This window comes from Aspergillus udagawae (genome assembly GCF_001078395.1).
Source record: "Aspergillus udagawae IFM 46973 DNA, scaffold_1, whole genome shotgun sequence".
Lineage (NCBI taxonomy): Eukaryota > Fungi > Ascomycota > Eurotiomycetes > Eurotiales > Aspergillaceae > Aspergillus > Aspergillus udagawae.
In genome coordinates, this window is record NW_025091264.1 from 378,066 (window position 1) to 401,029 (window position 22,964).

Below are 22,964 nucleotides of genomic sequence, written 5' to 3' on the forward strand. Positions count from 1 at the left end.
AGTACTCTGTATCACTACGCCTGAGATATTTGTCATGCTCTTAGAGTACAGTGTGTAGAGATACAGAATCTAGACTAGATGCCCTGCCATGTGGCGGACCAGCGGAACATGCAGTGGTGGTCAGTTCGGTTACAATTTCCAACAGGGTTGTTAAGTGGCGATGCCTAAGCGGTCTCCATCCTGACTTCTCAGACAACCCTGTGTCCCAGTGGAGACACTTTCCTTTGAAAGCTACCTAAGGCTCTTGGGTCTGAGGAGGATCGTTAGACTAAGTCAGTCTGTAGAGCCCCGACCATTCTGCACAAGCGCCAAGAGTATCATCACTGGAGCTGCATGCTTGAGCCGCGAGTAAATCTGCACAGTACCCCAAAGCGAATGTAATGTCAGCATTTAGTACATGCAGAAATCATTTGGAGGATATTGCTCTGGGCAGGTAAATTACATGCAGGTCACGTTGTAAATCACTGTTTTTCAACCCTGTATGGTACTTTGTATGGTAATGTATGCCCTATTGTATACATTCGTACAGGAACATCCATCAGTTACACAGCTATGCTAGTATCACAAATCTTTCTAGTCAAACAAGACAGGCTCAGCAACACCACGGGCAACTAACAAGCATCTAGACAGGACGAAATTGAGAATGGCAGTGTCAGCTCGCTTAGCCTCGAGTTGATCAGGCATTAGATCCTAGAAGGCTTCTGGTTGTCCGTGGCTGATTGCGTAGTCGATCGAAAACATAAGTTGCCAGACGCAGACTTGCTGAAATTTTTCCTCACCAAGTCCCTTCGATCATAGAACTAGCATTGGAATAGTCGACAAGATGATCGACTCTCAAGTGATTTCGACCTTCGCTCTCAAAGGACTCTTACTGAGCCTCATTGCGTTGAGCTGCACAGTATGTCATCTCCACCCTCGATGCTATGTCATTACTAAGATTGGAATGACAGGCAGCGGGAATTTTCGTTCATCGACTTTTCTTCCACCCGCTGGCAAAGTATCCCGGTCCCTGGTTGGCAAAGATCACCAATCTTCATGCTGGCTATCATGCATGGCGGGGTGATCTGCATATTGATATGTGGAGATGCCACGAGAAATACGGTGAGTGGTGCAGACTTCTTCTTAAAAGTGAATATATGTACTGACACTGTTGACTCTCTTTAGGTGATTTTGTCAGATATGGGCCAAATAGTCTCCTCGTCAACACAGCAGCTGGACTACAAGGTATGTCATGCTCTCCTCCATGCGACTAGAGAGGGTCCTGACGAGATACTCGTTCTTACAGATATCTACGCACATGGGAAGAACTTCAAAAAGGCTCAGCGCTATGCCGCCATGGTACATCGGGCCCCGAACACATTGACCGTCATCGACAAGAAGAAACATGGCAAGAAGCGAAGAGTCATTAGCCAGGGCTTCTCCGATGCAGCCCTCAAGAGTCACGAGCTTGTTATCCTGGAACAGATCGAACACTTGTGCACTCAGCTGAAGGCAGGCAAGGGAGGTCAGGCTGTCCCTGTCGGCGTGTGGTCGCCCCCGAAAAATATGGGTAGGATGAGTATGTCTTGCATCAATCTACCAAATCTGTGATAGAGATAGGGCCACTAACTCACAACGCTTGCAGCCGACTACTTTGCCTTTGATGTGATGAGCAACATTATCTTTGGTGTGCCATGGTCGACCTTGCGCTCTCCCACATACCGTTTCGTCCCCGAGGTCATTGAGAAATCCAACGTTCGAGTCGGCACTCTGGCTCAATTGCCTGAGCTGAGTCTTTTCCGCCTCGACAAGTACCTCTTCCCCGAAGCCATTAAGGCGCGGGATATCTTTATCAAATTTGTCGACGAGATGCTCACCCAAGGCATCCAAGCGGCAGCCAAGACGGGCAAGGGAGTCTTCGCCACCCTGGCCAATGCCAAAGACCCCGAGACTGGTCTTCCGCTGCGAAACCGAGAACTGGGCGGCGAGAGCGCTACTTTGATTGTTGCTGGTATGACTCACTGGATTTCGGCAGCTTGATACCCATTCACTGATCCGTTTACTTGAATAGGGACCGATACTACATCCACCGCCATGGCGGCATGCTTCTTCTATCTGTCACGCAACCGGGCTGCCTATGAACGTGCTGCGGCCGAAGTGCGCAATGCCTTCCAGTCCTCCGAGGAGATCCGCATGGGTGCTCAAATGAACCAGTGCACTTTCCTGCGTGCCTGTATCGACGAGAGTATGCGCATGTCCCCTTCTGCTGCTAGCTCTCTCTGGCGTGAGGCCGAGGAGGCCGGCGCTACTGTGGACGGTCAGTACATCCCTCCTGGAGTGGATGTCGGCACATGTATCTACAGCATTCACCACAACCCTTCCTACTACCCCCAACCATTCAGCTTTAAGCCAGAGCGCTGGATCGCCAGCGAGTGCCGAGCGGTGCAAGGGGATGTCGGTCTGGCTCGCTCTGCCTTTAATCCCTTTTCTATCGGGCCACGCAGTTGCATTGGCAAGAGCCTTGCATATGTGGAGCTTCACCTCGCTCTGGCTAATGTTCTCTGGGCTTTCGATCTCCGCTTGGCTCCCGGAGACCTGGGTAAGGTCGGTGAGGGTACGGAAGATGCAGAGTACGGCCGTCACCGGGTCGGCGAATACCAGCTCTGGGATCACTTGACCGCTGCTAAGCAAGGCCCTTATCTTGAATTTAGTCCTAGAGTGTAGATCGATTATGCCAATGATGCTATGCTGATTGAAAGGCTGAGACTATCTAATTGTGGCGGTTGGTTCTGCTTGATGTCTATAATCATACAATATCTATCCCCAAATCTATACAAAAATCTCCTTAATGGAATGCCTGCTGCAGTAGATGATGTTTTCAATGAGATACGTCATACATGTTGGAAATGTAGTCTTTGTGGACAATGATTTCTATCTCGGTTCTCTCTTCTTCTCCAACCCTAACACTTTGTAATCCCCCAAACAACCCCTTATCGAACCAGTGGCCACACGTACCTGATGATAGATTTTTGAGACAAACCCCTCAATAGAGGGGCTCGAACCCGGAGCCGTGGGACTATCTGGCATGACTGTTGCATTAGATCTGGACTCTCACGTGGGAAGTAATTCCCCGACCTCAGCTTATGCCAGGCCCCCACTCCATGGTGAAGGAACCTCAACCCTGGGTGCTGAGTTGCTGAGACCGAGCTGACGTCCTGTCCGCAGTCCACGCGGGAACTGTTTGTAATCAGCAGAAGGCTGAGACATTGTTCGTGTAGGGAGCATTGGCAGGGGTATTGTCAGGATCATGGCTCATGGAAAATTCTTCTTAGGTAGTACCATGTGGGCTCAATGGCGCATTATCCAAACTACTATGCAGGAGGAAGATGCAGATTTCGACAGGGCACGGTGGGAATACGCAATCGACGGCTGGTAGTATTATGGTATGATTACAAGCAGGTATGATACCACACGTATATAACGGAAATTGTATTGGTATCTGTGACAGGTTTTTACGTTCGGTAATACCTTACACCTCAGGAGGAAATGTTGTAATACCAGTATATTGACCCAGCCCCTGCAGTCAGAGTCCAGACTACCCAAGACGCATTGCACCGTATGGGCACTATATCGGCAACCATACACAGAAGATACTAACCCGCGTGGAAATGAGGATTAATTCGCTGGGAATTGGGTCTGTATCCATTACCACCTGACGAAGCCACGTGCGGATACGCGCGGACTAGCGCTTACACGTATGTTCTGGACTTGGTATTTGGCCATGTGAAATCCAGGGTGTATGGAGGCGAAGTCTGAAGTAACCACTACTTGAAATTTACAGAGGACAGACTTAGATTTTATCCGAGAGCATCAGGTCAGGTCAGCCTCAGAGCTAGTGTTTAGTCGGGCGAATTTGAGAGTAATGCCTCTACAGTAATCTCTAACGGCTGACAAGGTGCAAGGTGCGCGCCTGACAGGAGGGAGATTATGGGAACGGGTGTGAGAGCAAGTGTAGCATTATAAACTCTGCAATGATCTAATATCGACCTTGTAACAACTTTCGCGCCCTCTTAGGAACGGGATAGCCTGCAGCTCGCCTTGTGCTTCTGGTACCATCAGAGGTGGTCCGTATACCATACTATCATCACTGCATCCTAATATTTTGAGCATCCCACAAGGCCAACATGGGTCGAAGCACTGTAACGGAAAGTCCGGCAGCTGGACAGCTCCCAGAAACTGCCTGCAACTTTCCTGTCCTCCTAAACGAAGAAGATGATGTTTCGTCCTGGCGTGAACGAGTGAACATTGAAGTCCCATCTAGGGGCCTATTACAAAACCTTATCCTGAAGGAACAAACTTCGCTTCAGGTGCTAGCTCAGGCTGTCTGGGCAATCATCCTGAAGACATTCACAGGTGACGAAAGTATTTGTGCCGCGTCTTTGCACCAACAGGGAGCAGAGTGGCAATGCGATCTTTTTACGACGACAGTGGAGGATGAGATGCCCTTCACTCGTTTGCTAGAACTCATGCAGAATCGCAACAGGCAAATTGGACCAATTGGCGCAGAACCTGAGATTCCATGCAATTCAGGTGTCTGTATGCTTGAATCCTATAAGGACTCAGAAGGGGATTTGGACCAAGTAAGTGACTCAGAATAGCACAGTCGGCAATAGCACCTACTGATTCTGGACAGTTTGATGTACTACTCCTCATATTAGAGAAAGAAGACCAAGTACAAATGGACCTTCTCTATAAGCCAGGCCATTTGGCACCGGCCTATGCGTCTATTGTGGCTGCTACCGTCAGCCAGATACTAAGTGAGGTGCAGGCGAATTCCTCGCTCGCACTCTCTGAGATGGACCTGCTCCACCCTCAGGTACGAGGACAATTGCACACATGGAGCAGCATCCCGCCGTCGTCTGTGAACCACTGCGTCGGTCCCATGTTTGAAAAAACAGTACATGAGCGTCCATTGCATATGGCTGTGAATACCTCTCAGCTTAGCCTGAGCTATCGTGAACTCGATATCCTGACTGGGCAGCTTGCCATTCATCTACAAAACAAGGGTGTCCAACCCGAATCCATTGTGGTGTTATGTTTTCCCAAGTCCGCATGGGCAGTCGTGGCGATGATGGCCGTCATTCGAGCTGGTGGCGCCATCCTTTTTCTCGACCCTTCTCATCCTACAGCACGGCATCAGGAAATTATAAATCAGGTTGGCACAAGGTGGATATTAACTGCACCGGAATACTCCCAACTATGGGAGTGGTTCGAGGGTGAGGTCCTGCTCATCGACCGCGCGTTTGCAGACCTACTGCCCTCAGTATCGGACGGAACCCAGCTCGTGGAGGAAGGACAACGCATCTCTTCCTCTGTCACTCCTTCGAACGCACTGTACGTGATTTTCACGTCCGGAAGTACCGGGAAGCCGAAAGGCTGCGTAGTCGAGCATCGACAGTTCCTCACCGGATCCTTGGCCCAGCAAAAAGCGTCTAAGATGACTCATGTTGACCGCGTTCTGCAACTTGCCTCGTTCACTTTTGACGTCAGTATCCTCGAGATTATCACTTCTCTGATATCTGGTGCCTGCGTATGTATTCCGAACGACCAGGAGCGGGCCAAGGGACCTGCGGCATGCATTCAGCAATTTGGTGTAACATGGGCCTTCTTGACACCGTCTCTGGTCAACCTCATGACACCAGATATGGTCCCCACGTTGCAGTTTCTGGTCCTTGGAGGAGAGGCCGTCCAGAAAGAGAACATCCAGATCTGGGCCTCTCGTGTTCGATTGGCTAACGGCTATGGTCCAACTGAGTGTTCGATCGCCGCGACGGCAAATCCTCAATTATCTCTCACCACAAGCCCGGCCAACATCGGCCATCCACTTGGAGGATGTTGCTGGATCGTCAGCAAAGACGACCATGATCGTCTCATGCCTATCGGCGCGCCTGGTGAACTGGTGATTCAAGGTCCCATCGTCGCCCGGGGTTACTTGAACGAACTGGAGAAGACACAGGCCGTCTTCTTGGAATCAACAAAATGGACTGGGAGAGAGCCGACGGACACTTCCCGATTATACAAGACTGGAGATCTGGCGCGCTTCAACTCGGACGGAAGTTTGCACTTTATTGGGCGCAAGGACAGCCAAGTCAAACTGCGTGGTCTTCGAATCGAACTGGGAGAGATTGAGCACCGGCTGGCGGCCCATCCAAAGGTGGAACAGGCGGTTGTGGTCCTAGCAAAGCAAGGACCCTGTAAGGGAAAGCTGTCGGCGGTTCTCTCGCTAAAAAACTTCCGCAAGGAAGCATCCACCGTCGAACTGGTGGATGAGAAAGATTTTGGGGCTGCGTCGACCGAATTGAGCATTGTCGCAGAAGCCCTATCGCAGCAGCTCCCTAGTTATATGCAGCCGACTGTCTGGGCACCAGTAGGATGCATTCCCCTGACGGCATCTGGAAAGCAGAACGGAGTTATGGTCAGCAAGTGGGTGGCAGCGTTGTCCACGGAGACGTTCAACTTTCTAACAGGGCGAATTGAGGGAGCCGACGTGGAGAGGATCCAGGCGTCGACGAATGAAGAGCGTGAGCTGCAGGTACTTTGCAGCCTGGTCTTAGGCTTTGATAGTGCCGAGGACGTCTGGCTGAACAAATCGTTTATCCAGAACGGAGGAGACTCCATCCAGGCAATGCAACTCTTGGATCAATTGCGCCGAAAGGGTCTGGGCGTCAGAATTGAGGATGTCCTTCAGAGTCCGACGTTGGTTGAACTCGCGCTGCACATGACCGAGAGTGACCGAACTCAGATCCTCATCGAAGAATCAGCCCCTGTTGGACTTGATAACAAAAGGATATCGGAGTTAGGATTCGACAGCGAACAAGTGGAAGACCTGTATCCCATTTCGGCCGTCCAAAGAGGTATTCTACTCTCCCAGCAACAAGCGCCCGAACGGTATCAACTACGGATCACTTGTCAAGTTGTTTCAATACCAGGCAAACCTATAGACCTGAACATGCTGCATGAGGCGTGGCAGCAAGTGACGGGCCGCCATCCTGCATTACGCACCATCTTCGTCGAATCTGAAGCCGACCAAGGGCTGTGCGACCAACTGGTGTTGAAATCTGTCCAAGGAGCATTCCTTGCATGGGAACATTCGGATGAGAATGCCGTACGGAAGGCATTGGAGGATTTCACCCGGAATGATACTGATCTCCAGCCGCCAGTCGCTTTCATTGTTTCGACAACGGCTGATGGAAAGGTCTTCTGCACAGTCGACATTAGTCACGCCCTCATCGACGGTATCTCAATACTGCTCCTGTTTCGCGATATCAGTCAGGCATACGCAGGACTGTTGAACACCAAGCAGGTTGTGAGATACAGTCCATACATCCGCTATCTACAAACTCTTCCCGCCGATGTATCTCTGGGCTACTGGGCCAAGTATCTGGAGGATGCGTCTCCATGCCACTTCCCCGTCCTCAATGACGATGTTGATGGGGAGAACAAGTTGCATGAATTGACCATTGATATTGAGGATACGAACGCCATCCATGCCTTCTGCGCTAAACATAATGTCACGCCGGCGACTGTCTTCCAAGCGGCATGGACGCTCGTTCTCAAAGCTTACACTGGACAGGACGATATAAGCTTTGGCTATCTTACCGCTGGTCGAGACTTCCCAGTCCCGAATATCAGTGACGCTGTTGGCGTGTTCATTAACATGATGACTTATCGTATCCGTCTTTCAGGTGACAGCACGGTTTCCGCCGTGGTCAAGGAGACGCAAGATGCTTTCTTGAGGGGACTTTCCCACCAGCAGTGCTCTATTGCTGAGATACAACATGCATTGGGCATGAATCAGCCTCTGTTTAACACCATCATGTCGCTCCAGAGCGCTGTAGGAGAAGAGATTTCTGGTGCAGGGTCCGAAAAGTCGATCAGTTTCAAGGTAGTTGGAGAACAAGATCCGACAGAGGTAAACAGTGCTTCATATATGCCTTTAGCTTTCACGCTGACAAGAACAGTATAATATTTCGGTCAATGTATTGGTCTCAAGAGTACGTATAGCCCTGACCCTCCGTTACTTCACTGCCACTTTGTCCGATGCGATGGCCACGAACGTTTTTGAAACGTTCCGCTCCGCCATCGAAAATCTAACCCGCAGCGACGAGTCGTCCCTTTTCAACGTCAATATCCTCAGTGAGCACGATAAATTGCAAGTTGCGAGCTGGAATCGCGAGCAGTGGCCAGATTTTCATGCCTGTGTGCATGATCTGGTTCACCAGCAAGCTCTTGAGCGCCCCCATGCCCTTGCTGTCGAAGCCTGGGATGGTTCGTTCACCTACAAAGAGCTGGATGACGTCGCTACGTCTCTGTCGCATGTACTTGTAGCAAAAGGGGTCAGACCGGAGACGTATGTTCCCATTTGCTTTTCTAAGTCGCGCTGGACGGTCGTCGCTCAACTGGCCACCCTCAAGGCTGGAGGAGCCTGCGTGGCCTTTGACCCCCAACATCCCTTGAACCGCCGAGAGGAAATGATTCGCCAGTGTGATGCCACCGTTGCCATTGTTGGCGAAGGCAAGGAAGCTTTGTTTCAGGACCTTGTCCAATATGTCGTCGTTCTCAAGCCGCAATCCGCCGACGAACTGCTCGCGAAACAGTTAGAGCCGGTCGAGCCGCCGTCCACTTCATCTGAAAACCCTGCCTTTGTAGTCTTTACTTCTGGCAGTACCGGCAAGCCCAAAGGTATCGTGTTGGAGCATCATGCAATCTGCAGCAGTGCCCGTGCCCATGGCCCAGCGATGAACTACGGCCCCAACGCGCGCGTACTGCAGTTCGCTTCGTACACCTTTGATGTCAGCATCGGTGAGACTTTCACCTGTCTCATGAGCGGCGGAACTCTCTGCATTCCGAATGAGGAAGAACGACTCAATGACTTGGCGGGCGTGATCAACCGCATGAACACCAATGTCGTGTATCTGACTCCATCTGTCGTCAGCCTCCTACATCCTTCGCAAGTCCCTGGTGTGCATACTTTGGCCCTGGGAGGCGAAGCCGTTCGCAAGGAGAACGTCGTGATGTGGGCCGACCAGACGCACCTCGTCAATATTTACGGTCCCGCAGAATGCTCAGTGTGGTCTACAGGTCTGACAGGTGTCCCCCGATCTGCATCTCCTCGTAACATCGGTTTCGGACTTGGTGCAAGAATGTGGATCACGCAAGCCGACGATCCCTCTCAACTCTGTGCTGTCGGTGCCATTGGAGAGATTCTCATCGAAGGGCCCATTGTGGCTCGAGGATACCTCAAAGACGAAGCCAAAACAGCCGCTGTGTTCATTTCTCCTCCCACATGGTTGTCCGACTTCGATCCCCGGGCATCTCAACGGCCGATCAAGCTGTACCGCACAGGTGACCTTGCCCACTACAACTCAGATGGGTCGATTAATTTTGTCGGTCGGCGCGACCACCAGGTCAAGCTGCACGGTCAACGCGTTGAAATGGGAGAGGTTGATCACGCACTGCTGTCCCACGACAAGGTGCACAACGCCCTGGCGCTGGTCCCCAAACAAGGCTTACTGAGTGGGAAGCTGGTCGCTGTCATTGCACTTAAGGACTACCTGTCAGCATCGGGGCCTGATCGCAGTCGTATCGCATTCATCGAGGAAGGGAATAGTGAAGTAATTCAGCAAGACCTGTCAGACATCAAGCAAAATGTGTCTTCTCTCCTCCCCAGCTACATGGTCCCTGCCGCTTGGCTCATCGTCCAGTCTATCCCTGTGACGAGAAATGGCAAGTCGGATCGCCCCTCAGTGACTGCCTGGGTCGAGGCTTTGCCGGAGGATACATTCGGCGCTCTTCAGAGCCCTGATAGCGAACCAAGCCATGCTTCCGATCCGATTGAGGCTGAATTGCAGGGGGTGATCAGCGACGTACTCAATATCCCAGCTACTCAGGTTGACATGCACCAAAGTTTCCTCGCCCTTGGGGGAGACTCCATTACAGCCATGCAGGTGTCCTCACGGTCTCGCGCTCGTGGCCTACAGGTCGCCGTCAAGCATATTCTAAAGAGCAAGACTATCCGTGAGATTGCCACACACGCAAAACCGAGCACAAAGAACATGACAGCAAATGAAAGCAATAGTTCGTGCACGACCCAGCAATTCTCCCTTCTGCCGGATGTGGAAGTTGCAGACGTGGATGCTTGGGCCACGAAGATGGGATATGCCAGTGCCACCGCCGTGGAAGATGCCTACCCTTGCTCTCCCATGCAGGAGGGGATCTTGATAAGTCAAGCCACAGCACCAGAAACGTACAAGTTTTTTGCTGTCTGCTCCCTTCGTGGAAAGAGCCCCGTGGATCCTGTTTGTCTGGACCGTGTTCAGCAAGCTTGGAGACGTCTTGTTGCCAGACACCCGTCACTGAGAACATTCTTCGTCGAAGGACTATCAAAAGAAGGGCTGTACACGCAAGTCGTGCTCAAGAACCATGAACCAAGGGTTGAGCGCACAGCCGACTTGGACAGCCTCTTCAGATACCCCGACGAGCACCCCCTTGACTACCGTGAGGGTGTGCCACCTCACCGTCTGACCATCTTCCAAGACAGGGAAGGGGTGATTTTCTTCAACCTAGAAATAAGTCATACACTGATTGATGGTGGGTCGATGGCGATTATTCTGAGTGATCTTACAAAGGCTTATGACGGCAACCTCCCCACTGGACCTCTGTACCGTGACTACATAGCGTTATTACAGACCCGCTCAATGGAGGAAATGTTGCAATATTGGACAGCATATCTCCAGGACGTGAAGCCGGTCTTTTTTCCATCGCTACACGATGAGCATACAACCACGACAAGAGAGCTGCAGGTTGTCAATGTCCCGATTGGGCCAGCTACCGTCGTGGACCTGCATTCCTTCACCAAACAAAACGAGGTCACCTTGGCCAATATCTTTCAAGCTGTGTGGGCATTGGTACTTCGATCCTACACTGGCGAATCTGATGTGGTCTTTGGATATCTGTCCTCTGGTCGTGATGTGGACGGCTTGGACATGGATATGGATAGCGCAGTGGGTGCATTCATTAACATGCTGGCTTGCCGGGCACAGGTTGATGACCATTTGAGCCTGCTGGATGTCACGCGAAAAATGCACGAAGATTTTGTCAACTCGCTTCCCTACCAACAGACATCCCTCGCGCAGGTGCAGCACGCCCTGAAGCTGTCCGGTGAACGGCTCTTCAATAGCATCCTCTCTTTGCAACGGCCCATGGTCGAATCTAACAATAACAGTAGCATTGAAATCGAGTATCTCGGCGGCAGCGATCCCACTGAGTACGACCTGGGAATTAGCATCACTGTCAGCGAGGCCTTTATTGACGTCTCTATCAACTACTGGAGCACTTTCATGGACAAGGAACAGGCCGATATGCTGGCTTCGACCTTTACGACTATTCTCTCCAAGCTTGTGGCAGCACCCACGGCAGAGATCGGCCAGGTGGACCTCCTAGGTGACAAACACATGCAATATATTCTCGACGTTAATCACAATGGCAAGGTCCCGGAGGCTATTAACGACTGCATTCACACCAGAGTCCACGAACGGGCAATCATGCATCCCGATTCCCCAGCTGTGCATTCCTGGGATGCATCGCTGACATTCGGGGAATTGGATCGGTTGTCCTCTCAGTTGGCGACCTACCTCATCAGCCTCGGAGTCAGCTTGGAGGATGCTGTTCCATTGTGCTTTGATAAATCAGCGTGGGCTGTGGTCTCGATGCTGGCCGTGTTGAAAGCAGGCGGCGCTTATGTGTCCATGAGCCCTTCCCACCCGGTACAGCATCAGGCCAACATAATTGCTCAGACCAGAGCTCGCGTTGTCGTCGTTGGATCTCTAGTCTATGGTGACAAGGTGCGACCGTTCGTGGATAACGTTGTAGTAGCTGATGCCTCACTGTTCGCCACGTTACCGCCCGCCAACCGGAATATGTTCCCTCATGTCTCTCCGGAGAATGCTGCCATGATTAACTTCACCTCTGGTAGTACCGGCAAGCCAAAGGGCATCGTCGTTCTCCATAAAGGAATACGTACCATGATTGAACACAACCATGACATGCGTATCGACCACTCGTCACGCACCCTGCAGTTCTCCGCTTATACATTTGATACCAGCAACAGCGAGATCTTCCTCACTCTCTGCGTGGGCGGCTGCGTTTGCGTGCCCTCTGACCATGACCGGATGAATGACCTAGCTGGAGCAATGGACCGGTTGGAGGTAACCAACGCGCTTTTGACGCCATCTGTCTCACTGTTTCTGTCGCCCGAGTCGGTACCCAAGCTCAGGGGGCTTGCGTTTGTGGGAGAGGCGGTTCCTCCGGATCTCGCCCGGAAATGGCAGAATAAAGTGTGCCTGTTCAACAGTTATGGTCCGGCGGAATGCTCTGTCATGGCCTCGCTAACTGTTTTGCATGAGGGCGTTGCAGCTGCCAACATCGGCAAAGCCCATGGGTGCCTCTTTTGGGTGACAGAGCCGGAAAACAGCGAGCGTCTTGTACCGGTTGGCTGCGTGGGAGAGCTCCTGATCGAAGGGCCTCTGGTAACTCGAGGATATTTGGACCCCGAGTTGACCGCTAAAGTATTTATTCCACCGCCAAGATGGCGAGGACCGACTCTTTCGGGGGAGCGATTGTACAAGACAGGAGATCTGGTCAAGTACGCCGCCGATGGAAGTCTCATCTACATGGGCCGCAAGGACAGCCAGATCAAGCTGAATGGCCAGCGAGTGGAAATGGGCGAGATCGAGAAAACGATTGGCAACGATGCCCTGGTTAAGCAGTGTGTAGTTCTTTTGCCCAAAATGGGACCATGCAAGAAGAAGCTGGTTGCCGTTGTTGTTCTGGAGGTGACGGCATCGGACGACCACCCTGGGGAGATTGGCCCGCTCCGCAATGCAGAAGATAAAGAGAAGGCTACTGCTCTGGTTGACAGAATCAAAGACCAATTGGCACGAGTTTTGCCGCGCTACATGGTGCCCTCCGTCTGGCTCATTACTCCCAACTTCCCCTTTACGCCGTCGCGGAAGATCGATCGTCCAACAATTTCACGCTGGATCGACAACATGGACCACGAGACATACATGCAGGCTGTGGCGGAAAAGGCGATTCAACCCGAGGAAGTAGCGGAAGATGTTTCCGCTGGAGATGAGACGCCGGACCGCTTGAGGCAGATCACTGCTCGCGTCTTGAACCTTCCTGTCGCTCATGTCTCTCTCAACCGATCATTTCTCAATCTGGGAGGAGACTCGATCACCGCCATGCAGCTGGTTGTGCAGTGTCGCAATGAGGGTCTGCATATTCTTTTCCGAGACGTGATGCGTAGTTCCAGCATTGGGCTACTGGCACAGTGCGCCGAGAGCGTAGAACCAAGTCTGCGGTCCAGTCGTGTCGCTGAAAAGCTAGACACCCCCTTCGGATTGACGCCTGTGCAGCAACTGTACTTTCAGGAGATCACGAAGGGTAGCACTGACGCGCTCGCTAACCAATTCAACCAGAGCTTTTTGCTCCGTCTGACCCGCGATGTATCCGCTGAACAGCTTCGGTTCGCCGTGGAGCAGATTGTGCAGCGTCATTCCATGCTTCGCGCCCGATTCCGGCAGTCGCACCGGGGCGAATGGACACAGATGATTCAGAGCCAGGTCACAGGATCATATCGATTCAGAGAACATACCGTCCAGTCAGAAGAAGAGGCGAAATCGATTGCATTGCACACCCAGGAGCAACTGGATATCCAGAACGGACCAGTCTTTGCCGTGGAGCTGTTCACTACGGAAGGGAAACCGTCCATTGTCTTCCTCGTGGCTCACCATCTGGTCATCGATTTAGTTTCCTGGCGCATCCTCTTCCAGGAACTCGAAGACTGCTTGACTGGCAAGGTCGCCCGCTCTGATCTCACGCCATTCTCATTCCAACGGTGGCAGAAACTTCAAGCCGACTATGCCTCACGACATCTCCATCCAAGCAGCGCGTTGCCATATGAAGTTCCCGCAGCGGACTACGTTTTCTGGGGAATGCAAGATGTCCCCAATTATCAGGGAGATACTATTCAGCTTTCAGCAACTCTGGGCTGCAAGGAAACAGAACTACTGCTGACGCACTGTCACAAAGCCATGAGGACCGAGCCTCTGGATGTCCTCCTCGCTGCTCTTCTTTCATCGTTCGCTCGCGCTTTCGATCGTCAGCCACCGGCCATCTTCAATGAAGGTCATGGTCGTCAACCTGCGGTGAATGGACCACTTGCTGACGTCGATTTGTCGGACTCCGTGGGTTGGTTCACTACCATATTCCCCTTTTTTGTTCCCGTGGGCCCGGACAGCAGAGGACTGGACACAGTTCGACAGGTCAAGGACCAGCGCAAACAGCTACCAGCCAACGGATGGTCTTATTTTACATCGAAATATCATAATGAAGATGGATCCAAAGCCTTCGCCAGCCACATGCCGGTGGAGATCCTGTTCAACTACCTGGGGCTGTACCAGGGCCTCGAGCGCGCCGACGGTGTTTTCCAGCGAGTTCCTTTTAACGAGGGCGACGTCGGCCCGGCAGTGCGACGCTATGCTTTGTTCGAGATCAACGTCTACGTGGTCAATGGGTCGGCTCATATCACCGTTGCTTTCAACAAGAAGATGAACTACCGCGATAGAATTCAGACGTGGCTTACTCTCTACACCGAGCACTTGTCCGAGATCAGCCAGCAGCTGGCCAGTACAGCTTTCACTTTAACTCGGAGCAACTATCCTTTGCTACCAATATCCTATACTCGCTTGGATAAGTTGCAGAAATACGAGCTGCCGCGGTTAGGTTATACTATAGAAGCTATTGAGGATATCTATCCCTGCTCGCCACTCCAGGAAGGCATTCTCCTCAGTCAGACCCGCCTTGAAGGTGCTTACCTCTACCACGCCATAATGCGCCTGACTTCGTCTGGGGTTGAACCAGTAGACCCTAACCGATTGATGGATGCCTGGCAACAGGTGGTGGATCGTCATAGCATCCTTCGGACTGTCTTCCTGGAACGAGTCTCTAGCCGGCCATTTGATCAGTTGGTTCTGCATACCCACCAAGCCAAGTCGCTTCTTCTTGACGATGCCATCTCCGACACAGATGCCATCATGATTCTACGCCAGCTCAGTCCGTTGCCGCCCGTCTCAAATGAGCCACCGCATCGGCTCGCCGTCGTCCAAACTGCAGATGGGAATGTCTTTTTTAAACTCGACATTAGCCACGCGCTGATGGACGGGACAGCAATGGCAGTTCTCATCCACGACCTTGCTGCCGCCTATAATGGCCAGCTTCCATCTACACCAGCGACGAAGTATAGCGAATATATCTCTCATATTCAATCGCAGCCTTCAGATGAGGCTCTTGGCTTCTGGACCAACCTCCTTAAAGATGTGCAAGCTTGCAGCTTCCCTTCACTGGTCTCATCCGATGTCCAGAAGGATGTCCGGGAGGTGCGACACATCCAAGTACCCGTGCCTGATGTGGCACAAGTGCGCCAATTCTGCAAACAGCACGACGTCACCCTGGCAAATATCGTCCGACTGGCATGGGCACTGGTTCTATCTGCTTACACCGGAGAGGAGCGAATTTCGTTTGGCTACCTTACCGCAGGTCGAGAGATTCCTATGCTCGGCATTGAACACGCCGTGGGCCCTTTCATCAATATGCTGGTTTGTGCGATGGATTTGAGCCAGATGGGAAGAAAGACGGTCATTGAGAAACTGAAGGAGCTGCACGAGGAGTATCTGCAGATCCTTCCGTACCAGCATGTTGGCCTGGCAGAAATCCAGCACCATCTCGGCTTGTCAGGCCGTGCGCTCTTTAACACCGTCGTGAGCTTCCAACGCCGCGATGTGGACAACTTCCAGTTAGAAGATCTACACCTAGGATATGTCGAAGGAGAGGATCCAACCGAGGTGAGTACATGATACTGGGTCTGTCTCAACAATAGTAACACCCGTCTAGTATGATATTACGGTCAATGTCACCGACACTGATCGCGGATACACTGTCCAACTTGGCTACATGACTTCACGACTCTCTCCGGAGCATGCAGCGAATGTCTCCGACGCTCTATCTGCAGCTCTTTCTTCCATTGTATCTCGTTCTCGATCCACAGTGGATTCAGTCGATATTTTTGGTCCCCGCCATAGCAGGCAAGTCCAGGAATGGAACGCTACTGTGCCCTGTACGGTCAACGAAAGTGTTCACAGTCTGTTTGAGAGGAGCGTTGGAGCCAGTCCCGATGCGCCTGCAGTTGCCTCCTGGGATGGAGACCTGACCTATTCTCAACTTGACAGGAAGGCAAATCAGCTTGCTCGCGTTCTTACCGGCATGGGCTTTGGACCAGAGGATCTGATCCCCATCTGCTTCGAAAAGTCCACCTGGGCCATTGTTGCGATGATGGGCATCCTCAAAGCCGGCGCAGGGTTTGTGCCCTTGGATCCATCCCATCCACCTGAAAGATTATCTACCATCATTGCTCAGACTGGATCTCCTCTGGTCCTGGTGTCTCTGTACACATCCAAGAAGGTTGTGGAACTGGTGCCAAAGATTCTGGTCGTCTCAGCGTCTTCCAACATGTGGCTGGGTAGTGATGGCGATCTGATTATCGACAGATCGTCCCCCCAAGACGTCGCATATACGCTTTTCACATCTGGCAGCACAGGGACTCCCAAAGGCGTTGTGCTAGAGCATTCGGCTGTGAGTACGAGCGTGATCCACCATGGTCGAGAGATCGGGTGTAGTGCCGCAACGCGCATGTACCAATTTGCGGCTTACACCTTTGATGCATGTATTCTCGAGATTTTCACTACGCTGGCCTATGGAGGCTGCATCTGCGTTCCATCTGAAGCGGAGAGAATGAGTGATATCGCCGGCTCCATCAGTCGTCTCCAAGCCAACACTACCTTCCTCACCCCATCTGTCGTCCGCATTCTGCGGCCTGAACAGGTCCCTACTCTAAGTACCATTATCCTTGGTGGAGAGGCGCTGGATGCGGATAATATCCAGACCTGGGCCGCCAGGGACAACTTACGTCTCATGAACGGTTACGGGCCTACGGAAACCTGCGTATTCTGCGTCATGCACACCTTTGCCAGTGAGTCTGACCGTCACGATGTCCTGGGCCGGGCTGTAAGCTCGGTATCTTGGATTGTTCGTCCGGGAAACCATAACCAACTTGCGCCTATTGGATCCGTCGGAGAACTGCTGGTTCAAGGCGGCACCCTAGCCCGCGGATATCTTAACGACGACGCGAAGACCGCCCAAGTCTTCGTCAGCAATCCGGGCTTCGTCTCCCGTCGAGAGACAGGCAACTGCCGGTTCTACAAGACAGGAGATCTGGTCCGCTACAATGCCGATGGCACGATCACATATCTTGGACGGAAGGATACTCAGATCAAGCTGCGAGGGCAGCGTATTGAGCTTGCTGAAATTGAACACGTCATTCAGAGGCAGCTTCTTCCAAACACACAGATCGCGGTTGAGGTTGTGCTTCCACACGGGAAGAAGGAGCAAGCCGTTCTAGCAGCATTCATCTGTCAATCGAACTTGGAGCAAGAAGAATTCCTCGCCGACATGACGCCAGAAATATGCAGTCAACTCAGCCAATTGAAGGAGTCGCTCGTTGCAGTTCTTCCTCCATACATGCAGCCTTCTCTCTTCCTGCCCACGAATTGGATGCCAACCACGTCCGCCAGGAAGCTTGACAGACAGTTTCTACGCAGTCGGGGAGCACTAGTCGCCGAGACGGAACTGAAGAAATACTCACTGCAGGGACAAGGCAGTCGCCGAGTTCCTAACACCGCTATTGAAAAGAAGGTCCAGGAGCTCTGGAATCGCGTCCTCAAAATTCCTTTCGATCAGATTTACGCCGACGACAACTTCTTCCAGGTCGGAGGTGACTCGATTGCAGCCATGAAAATGGCGGCCTTTACGTCGGACGATCTCAGCCTGACGGTTGCAGATATCTTCCGCCATCCTGTTCTGTCTGATTTGGCCAGCACCGTATCTACCAAGTACAAGTCTCAAGGCACTTCGGAGGCAAAATTGGCCGCATTCGAACTCCTTTCTAACCGCTCCCTTCTTATCGACGTCGCCAAAGAATACAACATTCCCCTCGAGGCCGTCGATGATGCATACCCGTCCACCCCGCTACAGGAGGGTATGATGGCTCTGTCTATCCTGAATCCGGGAGCATATGTCCTACGTCGCGTCATCAAGATTAGTTCCTCAATGGACATTGCTCGCTTCCAGGCTGCGTGGGAAACTGTCTCACAACAGAATCCCATTCTACGTACCAGATTGGTGCCAACCACAGACGCAGGCTTGCTACAAGTAGTGACCAGAGAGACCATCCATTGGCGAACTGCAGAATCTCTACAGCAGTATCTGGAGAGAGACAACCAAGAACGAATCACATATGGAGCGCCATTGATGCGGTTTGCAATCACATCTGACGGCCACTTTGTCTGGACTGCTCACCACTCCGTTTACGATGGATGGTCTCTTCCCATGGTCCTAGACCAGGTCAAATCGGTCTATGAATACGGAACGTGTCCGCTTACTCCCGGATTCAATACCTTCATCAATCATCTGCTCCAGACCGATGCTCAGGCCACTCGAGCATTCTGGGCAGAGCAATTGGACGGTCAACTGCCCTCAACCTTCCCTGAACTCCCTTCCCCCTTCTATCGTCCCTCTGTGCGTGGATCTACAAGACACTCCATTCCATTTTCCCCCGCTGCCCATTCCCAGGTTCTGAAGACCACTATCCTTCGCGCCGCATGGGCGCTTCTTCTGTCCTTCTATGCCGACTCCGAAGACGTCGTTTTTGGGATGACTCTCTCCGGGCGTAATGGATCTCTTCCAGGCATTGACAAGATAATCGCTCCCCTCATCACCACTGTCCCTGTGAGAGTTCGGCTTCCAGCATCACTCACTGTGGCAGACTTTCTCCGCCAAGTCCAGAAGCAGGCCACAGACATGATTCCACATGAACAATTTGGTCTGCAGAATATTGCCAATCTCAGCCCTGAATGTGCGCGCGCCATCGAGTTCCAGAATTTGTTCGTCATTCAGCCCGCGTCCGAGGTCAACACTACCGATGTCTTCCTCGGATGCCAGGAGGTGGATCTGCCCGTGCAGGATTTTGACAGCTATCCCCTCGTGGTTGAGTGTTACCTGAGCGACGACAAGGTGCACATTGAAACTCGACATGATGAGACAATTCTCACGACCTGGCAAGTTCAAAATATGCTGTACCACTTCGAGTGCCTGGTGAACCAGCTTACTGTTGCCGACAACGAAACGCGTTTACTCGGCGAGGTCGACATGTTCGGTGACAAAGACCGAGAGCAGATCATGCAATGGAACCAGCAATACCCCGAGGTAGTCGAGTCTACAGTCCCTGAAATTTTCGCTGAGCAGGTCTCTCAGCGGCCACAAGCTCTAGCCGTGGACGCCTGGGACGGACAACTCACGTACGCCGAGCTAGACCACCTTTCGACTATCTTAGCACAACATCTTCACAAGCTTGGTGTGGGACCTGAGGTACTGGTCCCCATGTGTTTCGATAAATCCCGCTGGGCAGTGGTGGCGCAAATGTCCGTCATGAAGGCCGGAGGAGCCTGCGTCAATCTCGATCCGAAGCACCCGCAGGCTCGACTGGAGACTATCATTAGGGATGCAAAGGCGCCTATTTTGCTATGCGCCCCTCAGCATGCTAATATCTTAGGAGCGGACAGTTCCGTCCACCAAGTCGTCATCACCGAGGAGTTCATCCGCCACATCCAATTATCTCCCGACATGATGAAAGCCCCTCTTCCTGCATTGAGCCCTCGCAATGCCGCATATGTGCTCTTCACCTCTGGTAGCACCGGCAAGCCAAAGGGTATCGTTATCGAGCATGGATCGCTTTGCTCTAGTTCCAAGGCCCACGGTACGCGGTGGGGCATTGGTCCAGAAACTCGTTTGTTACAATTCGCTGCATACACCTTTGATGTGAGCTGTGCGGACATCTTCACAACTTTACAGCGAGGTGGTTGTATTTGTGTTCCCTGCGAGCATGACCGTTTGAATGCTCTACCAGAGGCCATCAACCAATTCCGTTGCAACTGGGCCTTTTTGACCCCCACCGTAGCCAGCTTGCTTCCTGCGAACGACATCCCGTCTCTAAGAACGCTTGTCCTCGGAGGCGAGGCATCAACCTGGGACACGATCGCAAAGTGGCATAGTGTGCTCGATCTGATTGTCTGTTACGGCCCCGCTGAGTGTTCTGTGTACTGCTCAGGAATGCCTCCCGCTACAGCAAGTAGTGATCCTGCGAACCTGGGTGAAGCTATTGGTGCTCTGTACTGGATTGCCAGTCCCCAGGATTTCAATCGGTTGACCCCAGTTGGTTGCGTGGGTGAGTTACTGCTCGAAGGTCCAACGGTGGCGAGAGAGTATCTTCATGACCCAGTCAAGACTGCGAATGCATTCATCAGAGACCCTGTCTGGGCTCCGGCGCGTGACTCCGGCCGCCCTCGCATCTTCTACCGCACCGGCGACTTGGTTCGATACAACGCAGATGGCACTATTCGCTTCGCAGGCCGCAAAGACACGCAAGTCAAGGTACGTGGCCAGCGTGTCGAACTTGGCGAGATTGAACATGCAGTTCGACAGGCGATGCCTTCCCTAGCACATGCAACTGTCGACGCCGTGAAAGATCCGGCCACTCAGCGTCAGCAAGTGGTGGCCTTCTTGCACATCAGCAACCGCAGTGGCGAAGCCGAAGTTATGGAGATGACGCCGGAGCTGCGGGAGGAGCTGATTCGCCTACAGCAGACTCTCAGCCAAAGTCTGCCCTCGTACATGATTCCTTCCATGTTCGTTCCCCTGGCACGGGTGCCACTGACCATGAATGGCAAAGCGGATCGTCGACAGCTGCGTGAGCTTGCTCTATCTCTGTCGGCCGAAGACGCGATAGCCTATGCCCTGGCTGACAGCCTCAAGCAAGAGCCTACGACGCCGACAGAGTTCCAGCTGCGTGACTTGTGGGCTAAGGTTTTGCAAGTGGAAGCACATACAATCGGCGCTGGGGATCATTTCTTCCGGTCCGGAGGTGATTCCATCGTTGCAATGAAGTTGACCAGTTTGGCTAGGGCTCAGGGATGGCAGCTCTCTGTTCAGGAGATCTTCGGAACACCAGTTCTCTCGGCAATGGCGGCTCAAATTGTTAAGAAATTAGAAAATGCTGATATGCCGGTGTCTGCGGTCACTTACGAGCCCTTCTCTCTGATCCACAATGCTAGTTCCGACCTCGTGGCCAAGATTGCAGCCGACATTAACACGAGTTCTGATAACATCGTCGACGTTCTGCCAACAACAGACTTCCAGGCATGGGCGATTACACACTCGATGATGAAAACACGCGGCCTTCTCAACTACCTCTTCCTGGACGGCCAAGGAAAGCTCCCATGGAGTGCCGACTACGTACAAGCCGTCTGGACGCGGTTCCTCGAAGCGCATCAGATCCTTCGCACTGCATTTACGGCGCACGGTGATCGCTTTTACCAAGTCGTGCTCAAGAAGACCCCGCATGAAGCTGAGTGGTACGAAACTGATCAAGAGCTTGACATCTTTTGTGCCGAACTTTGTCGCAAAGACGTTGCCTCGGATCTACAGCTTGGAGATCCACTGGCTAAGTTGATTGTTGTCGGCAATCAAGAACGTCACCGTCTCATCCTACGCATTTCTCATGCTCAGTATGACGGCGTTTGCCTGCCACAGATTTGGCAGACTCTGCAGGGTATCTTCTCCGGCCAGTCAATAACCCCGGAGGTTCCTTTTGCTCAATGCGTGGCCGCTATCGACTCCTCCAAGCGCAGCAGCGATTCTCCGACCTACTGGCAGAACCTGTTGGCAGATTCAAAGATGACCAATGTGGTGGCTCATACAAAGCCCGACTACCGCAATGTCTATGATCTGCATCTGACCCGCACAATTTCTGTTTCCTCCACCAGTCTCTCCAGCTTGGGCATTACCTTTGCTACCATTCTGAAAGCCGCTTGGGCAACGGTTCTGGCTTCACTTTCCGGAACGACTGATGTGGTCTTTGGCCATGTTACTTCCGGTCGCAATATTCCTGGCGCAGACATGGAGCGCATCATCGGCGCGTGCCTGAATGTTATTCCCGTCCGCGCCACGATTGACGATACTACCACTATGACTGATCTTCTGCGGAACCTGCAATCCCAGCATGTGGCTAGCATGTCTCACGAGTCTATCGGCATGCGCCAGCTGGTCAGAGAATGTAGTCCCTGGACTCCATCTACCCGCTTCAGCACCATCGTGCAGCACCAGAACATCGATCAGGTCTCCACTGTGACTCTTGATACCAGGGACTACACCATTGGTGATTTTTGTCCCGCAGCAGACGAGGCTGACGTGGCGATCAAGACTACTCCGCTAGATGAGGAGGGGATGGAGGTCCTCCTCATCACTTCGTCGCGAACTGTGGGTGAGCAGACCGCAACGGTCTTGCTGGACCTGGTTTGCGAGACTGTTCAGTGTATCTGCCAATCTGATCCCACAGCGCAAGAACTTCCCTCGAAGTGGATCGAGAACAAGGCTGTCCTTCCGTTACCACACCCGGCTGGACCATTGGTGAATGGAAATGGGCATGCTACTGCCCCTTCGGACCAGCGAATTGGTGCCATGGTTGATGCAATCTACGACAGCTGGAGACGTGTTCTTGGGTCCTCAGATCTTTCACTGGACTTGGACTCGGACTTCTTCACCGTCGGCGGTGATCTGGTGGCGACTGCCTTGCTTGCAGCCTATTGGCAGCGGCAGGGGTATCATGTTACTGTTGAGGATCTTGTGGATGGGTCTCGTGTATGGGAGATGGCTCAGACTCTGCTTGCTACACAAGCGTGATTGTATTCTTACTC

At 52.5% G+C, this 22,964-nt stretch overlaps 2 protein-coding genes across 2 annotated transcripts; both read left to right on the forward strand.

Annotated features, from left to right (window-relative positions):
* Nucleotides 1-823: 823 nt before the first annotated feature.
* Aud_000110 (cytochrome P450) lies at nucleotides 824-2,703 on the forward strand (the record flags this gene model as incomplete). Its single annotated transcript, XM_043285626.1, has 6 exons — nucleotides 824-898; nucleotides 951-1,101; nucleotides 1,165-1,224; nucleotides 1,286-1,558; nucleotides 1,625-1,990; nucleotides 2,051-2,703. The coding sequence occupies 6 exons, from the start codon at nucleotides 824-826 to the stop codon at nucleotides 2,701-2,703; spliced, it is 1,578 nt and encodes a 525-aa protein (XP_043141561.1).
* Nucleotides 2,704-4,163: 1,460 nt separating this feature from the next.
* Nucleotides 4,164-22,950, forward strand: Aud_000111 (nonribosomal peptide synthase; the record flags this gene model as incomplete). Its single annotated transcript, XM_043285627.1, has 4 exons — nucleotides 4,164-4,619; nucleotides 4,673-7,951; nucleotides 8,001-15,944; nucleotides 15,994-22,950. 4 exons carry the CDS (start codon nucleotides 4,164-4,166, stop codon nucleotides 22,948-22,950), a joined length of 18,636 nt encoding a protein of 6,211 aa, XP_043141562.1.
* Between the last annotated feature and the right edge of the window lie 14 nt (nucleotides 22,951-22,964).